General features: G+C 32.9%; 1 protein-coding gene across 1 annotated transcript; it reads left to right on the top strand.

Annotated features, from left to right (window-relative positions):
• Window positions 1-133: 133 nt before the first annotated feature.
• mtm (phosphatidylinositol-3-phosphate phosphatase) lies at window positions 134-18,057 on the top strand. The gene is made up of 12 exons (XM_085947029.1): window positions 134-308; window positions 8,380-8,568; window positions 9,675-9,749; window positions 10,525-10,710; window positions 11,031-11,252; window positions 11,819-11,955; window positions 12,043-12,168; window positions 13,585-13,666; window positions 14,018-14,188; window positions 14,879-15,086; window positions 16,554-16,756; window positions 17,450-18,057. The coding sequence occupies exons 1-12, from the start codon at window positions 222-224 to the stop codon at window positions 17,594-17,596; spliced, it is 1,833 nt and encodes a 610-aa protein (XP_085803155.1). The 5' UTR covers window positions 134-221; the 3' UTR covers window positions 17,597-18,057.
• Window positions 18,058-18,463: the final 406 nt, after the last annotated feature.

Below are 18,463 nucleotides of genomic sequence, written 5' to 3'. Positions count from 1 at the left end.
AAAAATATGATAGTTATAAAATGTGGACAATAAATAAATTCAATGAGAAATAATGCCTCCATGTAACAAAATCAATAGTCAAAATCGCCCTTTCTCACAATATGGCAACTAATTTCGTAAATGACAATCTGACGTTTGACAAGCAACTAAATTCGGGAAGTGATTTCATTCCTTTTGTCAATACACTTTCTGATTTTAAAATTAAATAGCACAAATTAAAAATGGATAAGCGGAGTAGTTCCGAACTGCTCAGCTCAGAATTCAGTGTCTCGAAAAATGCCAGTTCAGATTCTTTAGATTCAGACTCTGTAAGTAGTAAAAATAATATTAAGATGTTACATTGCGTATGCATATTTTTGACACCGAATCAGTTGCATGCAATAAACTACTATAGTATAAAATATCACGATATCAACAAGATGAATCACTAATAATGCTTGTCATTTGTTCTGAGTTGCCGAAACGACTTAAATTCTAACTTTCAATTCGACTTTAAATTGTAGGCCATTATAGAAAGTATATTTTTTTTAACAATTTATATTGTCTTTACCGGAAGTAAATTGTCTTCCTGATCATTAGCGATTTTGTAAAGTGTGATCTCACGATGACAACACAATATAGTACATTAATTACAACAGAGAGTACAAGGCATACCTAACTGAAATCTATCTACGATAATATTGCCACCTATAATAGAGCATCTACATCCTTACTGTGAAGATCAGTGGCGGCTGGTGGCTTTTATTATTTTTTTTGTTGGTAGTGCACTAAAATACCCATCTACCCTAAAAGTTAAAATAATAGAAGTTCTTTTTGTGTATAAAACATCTCTCAAATTCACTCACAAATTGATATTTGGCATTGTAAGTAATAATACAATAATTAACACTAATAATGAGTTTTTTAGTGTTTTAAATATTTTTTTGAGTGTTTTAAATATTAACGCACCCCCAGTAAAATACTGTAGTAATCCAGAAAATGGCATTTTGCAGGAGAGCCATTTGAAGTTTCAAATATTCTTTGTAAATACAGGAAAAGTCTGAATGTAAAAATTATTCCTCATTTTTATGGAAAAACATGATCTATTTTCAACTGAATCCATCATTTTTCTCTAAAACATATACAAATAAAGATATTTGAATATTTCTGAGTTACGACAGTATTTTATTAGGATATTTGAAAATTTCATGGTAAAATTTGAATCAACTCAATATTTTCTATGTAAATTTCCCTACCATCACTCTAATAATTTCAACTAATTTGTTGGGCACTGTAAAGGAAGGTTTTCAAAATATTAAGTTATGGTACAATCTTTAAAGATTTATTGAAAAAAAACAAGAAAAATACAATTATTAGTTCAAAACAACAAAAAAATACTTAATTATTTTATTTAATGGGCAAATAAAATTTCTAGATACGATTTTTAATTTTTAAACATCACTTGGAAGAAAAGCAACAAAATCATGATAAAATTCACGATGTTTAGCATTTCAGAGAGAAAGCAAATCCTTCTTTTTAATTGTCGTTATTTTTGGCCGCTCTTGATATGCTTTGGATGAATCGAGACCATCCATCGGTAACGGTTTACCTATTTTCCATTGACGAACATTCAATTTACTACATTCTTCATGATAACTTGTTTTAAAAAAATAATGTATGGATAGTCTCTGTCTACTTTTATAACTTTAATCTTCTGCCACAAAAATTTTTCTCCATTTTCATCCGTGTTGTAATTTTTACTGATTTCATCTGCTAGTTTTTTCTTGTTGTGAAAATTATTTGTTGTCATGGGTTTAACAATGTATGGTTGTCCTGTTTTATAACTTGTTTGTACAATGGTAATCATTTGGCCGGGCACAAATATTAGTCCACTTTTTAGATCCCTAGTCTTCTGCTGCTCAATTGTAGAATGGACAATATCGCCTTCATTTTGGGTATGCCCGATGACCAAAAACTTATGAGAGATCGTTTTATTTTTTTGTGAATTCCTGATGGCATATAAATACATTGCAGCAATGTATTTATTTTTATTCTACCCGGCACAATTGTCTCTGTAAAAAATAAAATGCTCAATGTGATGATATTTTTCACATGCAATGTAATCGAGTACACAGCTACCAATTTCATTGGATCTTCATGCAGCTTGACTCTCATCCCACATGTATCAGTTTGCAATATTTTCAGTGATATTATAGACTGTAAGATTGTACATTGCCGACTTTCGTTTATAATAGAAAGTTGACACATTTCCGCAAGGAAGCGGTAAAACAGCCTGCAAATCATATACAGCTACATTAATGACGCTGTTTTGGCCATTAGTTCGGGACTCTGCTACGTCTTTGGTCTTTTCATCCCTTGCCTCTTTTTTTCCAGGTTGATGTGTCTCATACTTTTCTTGAAGTTGTTCTTTTTCTTCTGATGAACAATTATTGTATGGGTCGCATTCAACCCACAAATCTTTTTTAGGCTTAAAGAAGCCAATATTAAATTCGTCATTAAATATGGATGTGTATAATAGTGTTCTTTTCCAAATGGCATATTGCTGTCAGCTTGTTGTTTTTTGTATAACCGATACATTTCAGCAATTGTTAATTTACCATCTAAATACAATCTAGATGTCTGTGCACGCAAATAATGTTACTCGATCACTGGAAAGACTTAATGTGAGTTCTTATATCATTTTTTAAATCATCTTCAATTTTTTTGTGATTGCCATGGTGACCTCTTTGTTCTGGAATTGGCGTTCCGAAAAGAAGATCCCTTGTTTTCCACACAGTGGAGCAGTACCTTTCACTCACCCCAAATGTGTTGATAAAGTATTTTTTGCATACTTCTTGTATTTTACTTCCATTTAATTGAAGTTGATAACAAACATTGTTGCCTCTGCTGCTTCCAGTTTTTTTGTTTGAATTTTTTTTTTTTTTTTAGTTTTTTTGTTTGAATACTTTGGAACAATAATATCCATGCAACTAGTGAGAAAATTACGATGTATCTCAAGATCTTACTGTAGTAACAGAGTTACAACAGTATTTTTTTGAAAAATATTGTTTTACTTTTTTAGAAAGCTTCTTGTAAAATACTGTCGTAACTTAGTTACAACACTATTTTATTATCGATTTAACAGTTTTCGGAAAGTAATGTACTGTATTAAATGCTTTCTCTCTGACAATATTTGAGTTTGAGATATGACAATATTTTATTAAAATAGCAAAAAAAATACGAATCCAACCACATCCATAACTCGAAAACGCCGATTTCAGACTTACGACAGTATCTTACTGATACGAAATCGATTAGATGAACTTTAAGTGGATGGTGATTCTTAACGGATTGTAATATCTCTTTGAAAAATTTGTTGACTTCTAAACAATTTATCCCTTTTTCAATCACTGTAATCATTACATTAAAATATTTAATGGTTAATCATAATTCAAACGTTTTAATGTAACAAGGCGAATAGACGCTCTTACCCCCCCAGTTGGGGTAAGAGCGTCTAGTTGCATTATCTCTCAAAATATTGTCAATAAACGAAATATGACAACATAAGTATCATCGAATGTTTGAAGTACAATATTTTGATAGTTCATGCATGTAAATTTCATTAAGAAATAGAATATATTTAATGAAATCAAAAAAGTTGGGTAAGTGCGGCATACTTAGTACTAGGGATGTGACTGTGGTAAAATAAAAAGAACAAATATTTTTTTTGATATTTTATTTGCCGGAACGTTTTATGTGTAGGTACAACATAAAATCCTTATAAGTTGATTATTCTTTAATTGTAATACGAAAACACTTCGTATAAAATTTACCAAAATCGATAAAAATAGTTTTGAAAAATCACATGTCAAAGATTTGAATAAGTTACATACAACGTAAAATCGTTAACAGTTACTTATTCATTAATTGTAATTGGAACACATATAAAATTTACCATAATCGATAAAAATAGTTTTGAAAAATCTTGGGTTTGGGTTTTATCAGTCCATTCATCCCATACATACTTCCCCTTAAATACGATCAGGGGTGAAATTTTATCCCCTTTCGCATTGCATCCTAATAATACTGCCGTATTCTCTTTTCCTGCAGAACTGATCGTCCTTGTGGAAGGAAATCCAATTTCACCCAGAACTTTGGTTCTACTTGGGTCTTTTGGAAAACTAGTTTCATTAATATTATATATATTTTCTGGTCTATTTTGAAGGCACAGGTTTGTAAGTATACCTCCAAGTAGATCATAGTATTCGTTGATAATAAAGGATCACAAATTTTCTTCCTTGCATATTCGACGGCTTGAGGTTTTTTTCGGGAATTCCATTTTTGAATGGTGTTTTCAAATTATTTTTTTACAGCATATTGCGAAACTAGTTCAATAACTTCTTTTTTCGTTAAAGCAAATCCATATTTCTCCATAACGTGTAAATTCTCTGCAATTTTTCCTTCAATTTCATGTGATAGAGCTGATGTTCGTCCCATAGTTTTTGACTTTGCACCTCGCCTCCCAATTATGTGAGACATAATGGTCATCCTCGGCATTTTATATTGGTTAGAAGCTTGGTAACCATTTAGACGACCACTTTTTACTTCTTCAACTGCTTCAAAGAGTTCGTCCTTTGTATAAGAAGCACCCCATTTTGTCTTCCGAACATAATTTCCTGGGAATTTGGAATCTGAAACAAATTATTCTCCAATTTAACTAAAATATTGATAAAAGTGAATTTGTCAATATAAAATATAGTGACTATATGCGAAATTAAATTCATTTATTACATGTCGAGGAAATCAATGTGATAAAAAATATCTAGCCCCACAAAATAAATAAATAAATAAAAAAATTGTATATACCCACTGAAATCGGTTATGTACATTATTACTTATAGTATTGTACGTAGGTATAGGCTAGAATTTGAAATAAATAATAAGTACTAAATAAAATGAGGCGTAGAGTTACAAAGCCCGCTCTGGGCCATTTAAAAAAAATAGTTTTGAAATTGTATCATTCGTTAATATGAATGACAATGAATTTTAATTCAATTACCTATGTTTATTAATATATCGTTCTTGTAGATTAGCTTAGCTGTAATAACGATACATAGTTAACAATGCTGGGCTATCTTGTAGAAATTCCGTTATTTTTATAATACGTTTTTACAATAAATTTAAAAAATCCCACTACTTATTACCTATTTGTATATAAAAAGTAGACTTTTATTTGTCGGATTTGGTTTTCTGAATTTAATACTATAAAATAACTAATATACCTAAGTAGATTATAAATAATATTGCTTAAAAATATTATCATTTTATTTTTACATTTAATAAATAGGTTGGTAGGTAAGGTAGGTTTCCCACATTCATGGAATTTGAGTGACATGTAATGGGGTGATTAATTATTTAAAGGCAGGGACTTAATTCCGCTGGGTTTTTTCTTTTATGATATTGATATTATTAAATGTGTTATTGTTATTCTAAATAAATAATAATGCTTTATATCAACACAAAGCATTTTATTTCCAAGACAAGTACATACCTACTACTATTTAAAAAAAAATGTTACATACCAGTACAACAGCTAAATATGTAGGTGCAATGCGAAAATTATACAGCTGCCAGTAGGTAAGAATGGCTACAAAATATTTTCTAGATAAAGTAAATTCTAAAATATATTACATACTTAATTAAAATAAATACGGACCTCTACTGAACTATCATCTCCTGTTGACAATGTACCACTGTGCACCAAACAGCGCTCTTTTTTAAAAATTCCGCGTCGAACGCCGCTCTGTCAGGTAGCGACTGACAAAGACCGCTCTTGGGATAATTAAAATGCATTTATTTAAATAAATACGGCTTATACATTGGATTTGACATTTTATTATACTTATACCGTATGTAACGGAATAAATATAACATCTAAAATTACACTTAAATTATCATAATATCCCCAAAACAGTTTTTCGTGATTTACTTCAAACTCAAAAAAGTCTCTGGAGCGGGTTTAGTAACTCTACGCCTCAAATTAGAAGTTGTGAAAAATGTTATTGTCCGGCAACTTCATCTTGGCTACGTGGCAAATCTGTGAACTACGTACAGCTAATCGAATTTCCGGTTTCAAATTAGGAACGCCCCCAAATTTTTCATTACATTTTTGACACTTCGTATTGGACGCATCTATCAATTTACGTAATTTGAAGCTTTTTATATTCAAAAGATGTCTAACACAATACGAAATGATGTTCGAATTATTATCAGTAAACTTTTGATTTATTGCGAAGAAGAAACAGAGTCGTATTTAAAAGGCGAGCCTATACAATACTTTCAACAAGCCCATTTGACGGGTTTCTGTCATGTCAGGTATGTCAAAATTCAGTGTTGTAATACTAGAAATATTTCCCCAAATACTGGAAATTATGTTTGTATATTATAAAGTTATGTGTATCGTAATCTATTTTATTAATATTTTTAGACGTATAATAATTAAGTATAAATGATCATTAGTTAGTTAATGAATTATCCTATTTTTTCCTAATTATTTTCCTAATTTTTAAACCGATAAGTAGGTACATATTGTTTTAAAATTTATGTAAGGTGGATATAATTTAATTTATAGAAAATTATTTTCACAGTATGTGTTTCTACAACAATTTTACTAAAAATACGATATAAAGACATCATTTGTAAATTATAAAACATGTGATTGGGTCATCAATATAATATTGAATATGTTATATCTTTCACTTCTACTTTTTTACTCATAATTTGTGTTCTAGTTATTTAATTAATAAATACCTGCAGCAATATTATCAGTTAATGTGGGTTCAATGATACATTTCCTTCCAAATTCAATAATTACGCTGTAATAATTAACCTAATATAATAGTAATAATTAAGAGGTGAAATTATTTGAAAAAAAAATTCTATTGATATTTATTGAACAATAATTAGACTTATAAATTAATGTACTTATAAACTTACTGAGAATATAATTGATATAAACTTAAAACGTAATTTCGCGGGATATGTTTTCTCAAAACACTGTGAAATATTCTATACGCGATAAGAGCGACTTCCTGTTGTTGCCTAAATAATGTTGTCGTATAGTACACATTAGTTACAAAAATTTATATTTTATGATTGCATGGCACATCACTAGCTAAAACTTATCCATACAAAAATATAACAGTGCATGGGGGAAGAGCGTCGGACGCTCTTACCCCAATGATATTTTTTGGCGGGGGAAGTGTGTCTAGTCTAATAAAACATAATCATTGGCAATAATCGCAAATATTAAATTTAGACAACAAAATATCATTTAAGATAAAGGTACTTACCAAAAATCACTTGTTTAGGACGAAAGATTGTCGAGATACAGATCGATTAAAAAAACGTGTCGATCTCGACCGTTGACTTCAAATAACTGACAATATTTGAAATGTCATACTGACCTTAAACAATGCTATTATACTGCCATCTTTGGATGGTGTGTGTGTATTTACATGTGTAATAGATACCCATAGATGTCACAACTTATATTTAAAACACTAAAAAGTTATTGACTATAGACGCTCTTACCCCGTAGACGCACTTACCCTAACTCACCTTATGCACTTTTTTGGTACATTTTCAGTATGGCTCACTCTTTCCGGACTATCTTTTTTCTGATCATTGTAAATTTCATTATAAAATTTATTTATTGGTTGAATTAAGCCACACACATTTGAGAATCTTTCCGCATTTGGGTTATTTTTTTGTTTATTTTCCCATCCCATGTAGGTATTGTTTTTACGCCTGCATGCCTGCAAAAGTAAAAAAAAATATTGCCGCAGCTGTCATAAGTGCGAAATGTCATAAGTCGAGGAGGTCGTAACTCAAAAAATACCCGTGTTGACTAAGGGTATTTCATGGAATTAAACTAAAGGCTTATTTATATGGGATTATTACTAATTCGGCTTGTTTACATGTGGCAGTATTACTGTGAGCATTAATTACTAACGATAAGCACTAGGCCCATCTAAAAAAGTCATGATACATTAAAAGATTGTAAAAGCATTATTATTTAGTAAAGGATTACAGAGGAATGAGAAAATCTGAAGAGTTGGAGATTTTGAAGTGTTTGCAAATATCATACATTAACATACACACTTTTAATACATTCAACAAATCTATTAAACAGCTGTAAATACTCGTAAGCAACGGTACTGCACAGGTAAAGTACTCATTGGTATTATCAACATTGCGCGGGGTACAAATGAATTAATTCCTTTCCCGTAACTCACCTTATTTGTATTATGTAACATGTCTATAAATACCACAGACATATCACTCGTTTTACAATAATACATAACGCTACTTCCACAATAATATTGGAATCTCTTTCAGCCGCAGTCGATCACTGAATGCCCTCTAGTGGAAGGCGAAGAGGTTCGAGGCAAAGCTCGAGATGTGACGTATTTGTGTCCGTACTCGGGGCCTGCTCGTGGTGTGCTCACCGTCACCAATTACCAACTACACTTCCGGCCTACTGATGCTTCACAGCATCACAGTGTGCTCGCTGTACCGCTCGGCGTGGTTAGTTAATTTAATCAGTTGGTGGTTTTAAAATTGCCTTTTTGTGTGTAATACTCGCAGAGTCGAGTTTTGATTTTGAGTAAGTATGTTAATTAATTGTTTCCTAATATAAATACTCTTTGAAGTGACTAAATAAAGCAAAACCTTTGATATAGTGAATCTGGCTGATGTGTAACGAAAAATTCTCACAACTGACTGGAAAAACAAAAAAAATCTCCCTGGCTAAACTCAAGCCTAACCTTCCGATCTACAGTTGAATGCTCTACCACTGAACTTTTTCCTATTTTACTGTTAATATCAAGTCCAGAGCATAGACCGATTGAAAATGAGGTAATAGCGCCTGTACACGCGTATGGATTTACTTTTACCAATAGTGTGTATTTTAAACTATCGTAATAATATCTGTTTACACGTAAAAATGCTGACTGTCACTCCAATCTCATTCTTCAACTGTAAGCGAGACACGATGTTGTCATTTCATGGTACAATTTGACAGGTCATAAAAATTGGTTAATCTCAAAATGTGTCTGCGCGGTGTAGTTCGTTTTTTTACCGCCAGGCTCGCCACTATTGTTCTACTGCACATCAAACAGTCCAATTGTCGCGTGAAAATTCAAAAGCTTCTGAACTTTTTTGATGCATGCATGCAATCTTGCAATTTGCACGATAATACATGTTTACACGTGCATTTTTTTGTTATGACCGCGATAACATGTACTGTCAGCAGTAAATCCATGCATGCGTAATCGGAGTTTAAATTTAAGTACTTATGTCATCACCATGCTCAGCAATTGAATTACATTTCATGGCAAACTATGTCATAGTATTTTTGTATAAAAACACTACATGTGTTTATTTAACTTAATCTGTGGTTATTATGTATTATTTAACATGAAAACAATGCTCACGAGTACTATGTCCGCTCCAGGTTTGGATGCTTTACCTTTCGTCTACCTGTGTAGTGAAGCACAGCGAGAAACAAGTATTTATACTAGCCCAGGTGCAAACCAAAATAAATGAAATAACTGTTAGAAATAAAAATACATATTCTAGGCATGAGTTTTTCATAAGAACTGTTTAAAAAAATATTTATGTTTTTGTTTTAGATATCTCGGATTGAAAAGGTTGGAGGTGTCTCTTCCAGAGGCGATCACTCCTATGGTATTGAAGTATTTTGCAAGGTGAAACATCATTTTTGTATAAATGTACAGTCAAGATGATTTTGAAACAAAGCTATTTTTGTTAATTCTACTTTAATTGAGATATTTACATTGACAGCTGTTTCAGGCTATGAACCCATCTTCAGAATGGTCAAACATAACTTAATGTTATAGTCGACCGTTTTAGTTACCAACCCAGTTAGCCTTAAATTATTAATTCTAAACTACATTGTTTGTATATCATTATAGATTATATCAAAGGGACCTAGAGAAAGCAGAATCAAAATTCATTTTGATTAAAATTAAGTTTAGTATGCCATCTGTGAGAATTGCCTCTAAGCTTTTTGTAAATAAAACTATGGATGTATGATTTCATTTTATCCAAAGATTTTGATAAATATCTTAAAATATCTATAATAAAATTATTGGCAGGTGAAAAGTCAAAATGTACACACTGGCAACCAAATTTTGATAAACCAATCATATAAAAGTTTCCTATGTCTCTGTTTGCATAGTAATAAGATTAGATATGTTCTGAACGAAAGTTTATACATTACATGATTTTTCCCAAACTTAGGAATATTAAATGTTGTCACTATTTTATTCCTGACTTCCTTATATATAATTGTTATCAATATGATACAATTTATTATTCTTGTGATGTATTTTTATTATTCTACTAAACAATCATTAAATTTGATAGTTCATACAGTAAGTTTGCATTCATAAAGTAAATTAAAATTAGAAATTAGTAACAATAGGAAATCAAATGGTACATGTTGTGAAATATTTTCAGGATATGCGCAACCTGCGTTTTGCGCACAAGCAAGAAAATCACTCACGGCGTAGTGTGTTTGAGTCGCTGCAGCAGATGTCATTCCCGCTATCGCATGGCTTCCAGCTGTTTGCCTTCAGTTACAAAGACACATTCCCCGAGGACGGATGGACCATTTATGAACCCATAGCTGAACTCAAACGAATGGTAAAAACTCCTATAAATGTTTGTTGATACAGTTTATAATATATCAATATGTTTACAATCTTATGGCATTGTAATTTTTAAGTCTTCTTAAACTTTATTTTTCACTTAAATTTTTAATGGCTGTTTGTTATAATAATAGATTTTTGGATTGTGTTCTTCTTTTTTCGACGTTTCCGACTTGTTGCAGTGTCCATTCTTAAGAGGTGAGAATGGCCTCTGCTCAAAACATCGAGGAAACAAGGAGGAAGAACACACGTTGACAACTCAAAAATCTAGTGCGATTAGGAATTTAAATCAGTAATACTGGCGTTCTGTTACAGGGAGTAAATAGCCCGACGGATATGTGGAAGATAACACGAGCAAACGAGCGATATGAGATCTGCGACAGCTATCCTGCAGTGTGGGCCGTGCCTGCTGCCGTATCTGAAGACCTTTTGAAGTCGGCCGCCGCCTTCAGAGCCCGGGCGCGTCTGCCCGTACTCTCGTGGCTTCACCCCAAGCACCAGGCTACTGTCACTAGATGCAGTCAACCACTCGTAGGGGTGAGTTCAGTCACCGATGGTTATTAGTGTTCGACATGTTCAAGCGACATGTTCAAATGAAAATGATTTATGAATCTCACTTGGCTGTAAAACCTTCAATCTTCAAATATTGAGCCATGTTACTGAGATAGATTTTTTTATAAAAATACATGTATTTAATAAAATTAAATATATTAAACCTAATTATCTCATAACATTACAATAGTATAAGAAAATAATATTAAATTTCACAAATTTTGTTTTTATTTGATAGCTATTTCAACTGTGACACCATTATCAAGACTAATATTTACCCAAAAATTAACACTGTCTAAGCAATTTTTGACAACATGACTATTTGGATCTTTAGATACGCTAATATGTATACCTACCTTTACTGCTGAGGTACATTCCTGGAATATTGGCTGTAAAGAAAAATACTGTTTATTAATTAAAACAATTTCATTAGCATTTACTGTACTAGTTAATTTCATCGTAATTAGATAGGATGCTCGTAGCTTAATTGGTAAAACATTATTAATTTTTATTATTTCTTTTATGGTGTATTATTTTTTATTTCTTATCAGGTCGGTGGCAAACGAAGTAAAGATGATGAGAAATACATTCAGCTGGTGATGGATGCAAATGCGCAGTCTCACAAATTATTCATTATGGATGCAAGACCTAGCGCCAATGCGAAAGCCAATAAAGCGAAAGGAGGCGGGTGAGTCTGCTTAATATCAATCGACAGCTAAGAAGCACCCAATCATATGGCTCATTATAATGTTGATTAACTGTTAATCTGTTTCAGATACGAGTCTGAGGACGCTTACCAGAATGCCGAGTTGGTGTTTTTAGACATTCACAATATTCACGTCATGCGAGAGAGCCTCCGTAAACTGAAAGAGCTTTGTTTCCCATCCATCGACCAAGTTAGGTTAGTATATTTAATTGGAGCTTTCATGTATAAATCTGGCAAAGGCATCAGAAATACTATAAAAATGCTAGAAGAAATCTTGGACCAAGTGGGATATAAACACACTACTTTTGCTTGCCTGTTGAGTGCCTTTGATGAATTAAGCTATTGATAATAACTACGCATCGGAGGTTTTTCAAATTCTTTCAATTGATAGTTACTACATGTTTAATTCAAATCAAGATAAAAATATTACTAAATTTGATTGACAGATGTCAGGATTTCTTCTTCTACTTGGGAACATATTTGAAACACATTTGTACTGAACGGAATTTGAACCCACAACCATCACAATCCGGACACTGCTTTTCCTATTTGTGATTTGTAATTTAATTATTTTTCTTTCAAGAATTTTCATTTAAGAATGTATGCAGTATTTTTCATTGAAAATAACTTAGAAAACCTTAGAAAAGAAAAGAATGTTTTATGTATGTACTTCTAAATCTTCTGTATATTGTTGAATTCAAAAATAATTGAATTTAAACTCTATACAAATTATGTATACATATACAGTAAAACCTCGTTAATAAGAACATGGATAATTTTAAATTCGCTGCAATTCGAAATTTTCGCAAAAAAAAGTCCCTTGAACATTATTTTCATATAAAACCATACCTTTAATTCGAATTTCGTAATTCGAAATGATTTCAGAGTCCTGGCATACAAAAATATTCATTAAAACGTAATAATATACACTATTTCATGAGCCAGTCATTGAAAATTCTGACAGATTTTTCTTAAAACATAAATTACTTATTTTAAGAAGGTAATATAAATAATCCTGACATTTTATGACCCATTAACACACACAGAATCAGAAATTTTGTAGGCACATCTATGATTGTTAAGACGATACTTCAGTGAAACGGCAAATAATTTTCAACTATAGGCGCGACGAAATTTTGGACTCGCTGGCAATCGGAGAGCGAACGTCGAGGTGTGGATACGTCAATTTGTTTCGTGATGGCGACGGGGGTATTAATTCTTAAATCGTGTAAAAATGACTAAAAACGTTACCCATTTACTTGAAAAAGAAAACATGTCAATGAATATATTATTATTGTTACTAATAGAACAATAAACAGAACATTAAATGGACGCATGTTTGATTTATATGACAAATTATATTTCGTTCGGCATGCGTCATTTGCACCCGCGACCCGCAATCCGCGCATCGCCTAGCCACGATCTTTTTAGACCATGCCTCAACTGAGGTATTTTCTCCCATACATTTCATATTTCATAATTCGAATTTTTTTTCGATTTTCGGTCCCATGGAATTTGTATTAGCGAGGTTTTACTGTATCTTCTTTGAGTTTATATTTCATTACAGCGGGAACTCATTTTAGTATTTCTGTAAGATATGCTCATTTTCAGATGGTTCTCCGGACTCGAGGCAACTTGCTGGCTCAAGCACATAAAATGTATAATGGCGGGAGCTGTCAGAATCGTCGATAAGGTCAGTCTTTCATTTATCCTGATTAATCCCATAAACCTGATCTAGTCCCATATTTTTTAGAATGAAGCTATCCTTCATTGATTCCAAAAATTAGAAACCGCCAATAGATCTGCATACATAAGAGTAATGTCTGTCATTTTTGTATCAATTCTAATTTAAATATTGAAAATTTATCAACCATTTACAACGCCAATATCAATTGATCATCGGTATATAAGTGGTGGTGAGATTTACGAATATACAAATATTTCTTCCGATGGCTCCACAGAGTTGGCTTAAATAAGTGTTTTACTTTTTTCATGTTAAATTTCATTCTTACCCAAATAAAACAGTTAACTTTATCGATATCAGGTGGAGAATCACAAGACGTCGGTGTTGGTTCACTGTTCCGATGGATGGGACCGGACGGCGCAACTCACTGCTCTTGCACTTCTTCTATTAGATCCTTACTACCGCACTGTCAAAGGATTTGAACTTCTCATTGAGAAAGAGTGGCTCTCCTTCGGCCATAAGTTCCAACAGGTAAATTTCCTAGTATATTATATGGTATTCTTGTATTTAATGCAAATTGATACACGTTAGTGCCAACACACACTGGAAGTGGCGTACGTGGCGTGAGGCTCTTTTCGGCAATGGTCTGCGTACAGCTGTTATATGAACAGATTTTTTTTACAGGAAATGGTTGTTTGCGATTTGCCCAACCAATTGAGTCCACGCTTCGAATCAAACACCCATTGAAAAAAACAACAGTAATAAATGCACGTGTGGCGAGAAGATGTGACAGAAATGAAATTTTAAATTTAATGTAATTGATATAATATATTATATTCAAAATGAAATTGGTACTTAATTAAAAAATCATTTTCTTATTTTTCAAAAAGACTTGAATTCAATGTAATTGCCACCTATTGAGTCATAAGTTTATATTACCATCTGTCGATACCAACAGAAACTAATAATAATTTTCTAAATCGATGAATGAAAATGGTAAAAATTGTCACCCATCCGATAGTATCCTAAATAGTGCAATTGGCAGTGTGCGCACTTGCTAACTGAAAGCCCACTGCTATTGATTTTTAATTCAGTTGTCAAGCAAATTAAGATGGTTATTTTGTCACAGATCACCGGGATTCACTCTTCTGGGAATTTTCACGTACCGCACTAACTGTGGGTCATTGAAATGATTGATATATGTTGTGTTACAAATTGCAGCGCATGGGTCACGGAGACGAGCGTCACAGCGATGCCGATCGTTCCCCGGTATTCTTGCAGTGGGTAGACTGTGTGTGGCAAGTCTCTCAACAGTTCCCCACTGCTTTCCAATTCAACGAGCGTTTCCTTCTCACTGTCTTAGATCATCTGTACTCTTGCCGCTTCGGCACTTTCCTTTGCAACTCGGAGAAGGAGAGAGTCAAGGCCGGTAAGTAAACAGCTGCCATTCTATCTATCGCTAGACTATGAAAAATGAAGTGAGGTGTCTAATTACGAAAAGCGACAAGTCAACAATTCAATATTTCCGGGAAACAACGTTTCTATGTTTCAAGCTTCAATTATTTAACGTGAGACTATTTTTTTCATTGTATTCCATGTCGAAATTAGAACCAAATGGCAATTTGTTTCAGCCGATAAACTCTTAAATGTAATAAATATAAGCAAAATAAAATTAGACGTAGCGCTACTTGTACCTCACTTTTTAATTTATTCCGCATAAGGCACATTTTTCCGTGGCACTGTCATGAGTTTACCAAATGCTATAGCATGGGAGACACCATTTAAAATATTGAATGTTACCTTATTGGTTGACCTAAACACGCGCGAAATCAACCAAGCTTTAAATAATATGAAACACGGACTTGGCGCTTTTTGTAATAAATCGAGACTTAAAATATTGTTTTTCGTAGGGTTATGTTGCGTTTTGGAATTTATAGATCAATACATATTGTGTAAAATTATACAAAGAATACGCGCGTATTTTTTTCTGGATTTTGACGAAATGTGGACTTATCGCTTTTTGGAATTAGACACTTCAAGAGTTCCTTACCATCGTCTTACCAATTTTACTGTTAAAATGGAAAAAAACTGTACCATGACTGTAAATACTGTCTAAAAACCGATGACAATTTAGTGCAGCATACTGGCTTCATAAAATGAATGGCCCTAACCAGTGATGCCAACCGTACTATAATTATAGTACAATACTATAATTTTGATTTCGCGAAAAATGTAAAATACTATAATTTTAAAGAATTCAAGACGAAAAATGTTCCTGTACTATATATTTTTCAGATATACTATAATTTTTATGCATTTGTACTATAATCAGCATAGAAAAATATGGCAACACTGGCCCTAACACACATTTTTAACAAATCGCTAATGATAATTTACATGATAGATAGTTTGTCTAGTTATTGTAGCTGGGTTGCTTGTATTAATTAACAGAACACCCTTAAATGTATAGAGAATTCAATGCAAAGTACAATTGTGTCGCTGTGTTTCAAAACCCGCTATAACACTTTTTTTGCAATAATTAAGATACATATATCGTTGGATTCGTTATTAAAATCTCTACATGAAAATTTTATCGCCTCTTTCAAAAGCCGCTACGATTAACTGTCATTTATGAAACAAAATCAATGTGTCTATCAAACCCCGCTTTAACACTACTGAAACATTCAAAAAGTTTTTGTTGATTTTCTCAACATAATGAAAAAATGTTATAGCGGGTTTTGAAACTCAGCGACACAATTTGTATATACGTTTCAAACTATTCCAGAAGGGTTTTCATAGATTCAGATTGGACTTGTATGTAATGATTAAATTATTTGTACTTCTTTTCCTCTATGAATGCATAGAATAAGTATTATTTTTTGTTATATTTTTTTAGAGCTGAAAACCAAAACAGTTTCGCTGTGGTCATTCACCAACAGTCGTCTTGAGCAATACACCAATCCGCTGTACTACGGAGTGGGCGCCTGCGCGGGGGGCGGTCCTCCTCCTCAAGCTGTTCTGGTTCCCGTCGCCTCCCTCCGCCTCATTCAGCCCTGGAGGGCTCTGTATTGCAGATGGAATCCCGCCATGAGACAACAGGTTACAGAACTGTTACTGCAATAACTAACATTTTATCATTGCTATCATTGTTAATTAAATTGGATTTGTGGTTTGAGACCGCTCAAATTATATTATCCATATATTTGACACGAAAATGAATGAATCCTATTATCAAATATTGAATAGCTCAGAGGGTGATGAAATGTAAAAAACACATCACAACATCTTTCAATAAAAAAAAATTGCATCTGTGACTTACTGGGATTTCTCCCGGTGTCCCTCAGGCCAATCCTCCTCTGTATGTATGCCTAACTTGGTTAAGTGTTATGTATTAGAATTTTTATGAAATTTAAATTTGTCATTGAACCGTTAGTCTTAAATAAGTAAAACTTAATAATGTTTCGGACTAGCAGCAGATGCCATTATCAAGAGATAATGTAAAGTGTACTGTTAGGTATATAAATACGGACACTGAAATATGTGTTGAAAAATGTCAGCGAACGTTGCTCAGGGTCAGAAAGATGTTATGTATTAGATGTCTCAATCGATACATGTTTTGTCAGACCTGATACGGGATCTACGTGAAACAGCCGGAAGTCGCGAAGTTTTGTTGTATTTCAAAAGGAAGAAGGGGAACAAATATAATAAATAACTGAAAATCTCAAAAAATATAAATATAATATAAAATCCCAATACTGCGGTGAAACTAATGTTTTGTGGTGATTGTTACAGGACCCCATATTGCAGCGCACCCGCGAGTTACAAGCTCTTCGTCAACAGCTAGTGCTCCAGGCGGAAGAGGCACAGGCGGAGTTCATCGCACGTCAGCGCAACCCGCTCACCACGCCGCCACGCCTCGCCAGCCCTGCCCACTCATAACTTACCAATTCGTTTTAATTACTACATTCTAATAATTGTTAATTATAACTCTCGACCAAAGTCAATCTTCTGAATTGCACGGACTCAATGATGATAATTTAATGTCACGGAATAGGATGTCTGTGAATATCCAGCAGTGTTTTAATATTAAGAGTGACACTGTCAATGCTTCTATTACCGAGTGTGTTCATGATTGCAAGTGTAATTAGTAATCCTTCAAGAGTGAATATACTTGAAGTTTGGTTACAATGATAGGACTCCAACCATTTCAATATTACCATGAAGCACTGGCGAAGGGTGGAGGTAAGCTGTTAAGATCCAACATAAATAGTGCACAATAAACTTTGTCAGTCATACGTATTTGTTTTCATTGAACTAAGACTGCAATATGCAGATAGCGTTGGTTTGTTTTAAAAAAATAATTAAATCCCGCATAAACCAAGCCATAATAGATAATAGTCAAAAAATAGTTGTATATCTATAGAATATTCAAAATTATGCCATTAAATCATACATAGTTTTAGATATTTTATAGATAGAAGAATATTTTTTTATATATTATGGTTTGGCTTAGGCAGGGCTTAGTGAATTTAAAAAAACTAAGCAACACCATTTGTAATATATATTCTTAATTCAACAATAACAAATAGTATGACTGGAAAAGTGTGAAGTATACCTAAACTATTATGGTTTGGTTGGGCGGGGTGTTCAATTGATTTTTAAAAACTAACCGACACTATCAGTAAATTGAAGTCGTTGTTCAATGAAAACAAACACGTATGACTGGCAAAGTTTAGTGTGCACCATTTATGTTGGTTTTTAACAGCCTACCTTCACCCTTCGCCACTGCGATGAAGTAATAATTAC

The sequence above is a fragment of the Rhyacophila brunnea genome, unplaced genomic scaffold (assembly GCF_057557595.1).
Source record: "Rhyacophila brunnea isolate RB1 unplaced genomic scaffold, BYU_Rbru_1.0 scaffold_2, whole genome shotgun sequence".
NCBI classification, from domain to species: domain Eukaryota; kingdom Metazoa; phylum Arthropoda; class Insecta; order Trichoptera; family Rhyacophilidae; genus Rhyacophila; species Rhyacophila brunnea.
Note: the sequence above shows the minus strand (reverse complement) of the source record. Positions and strands in the feature narration are given on the sequence as shown.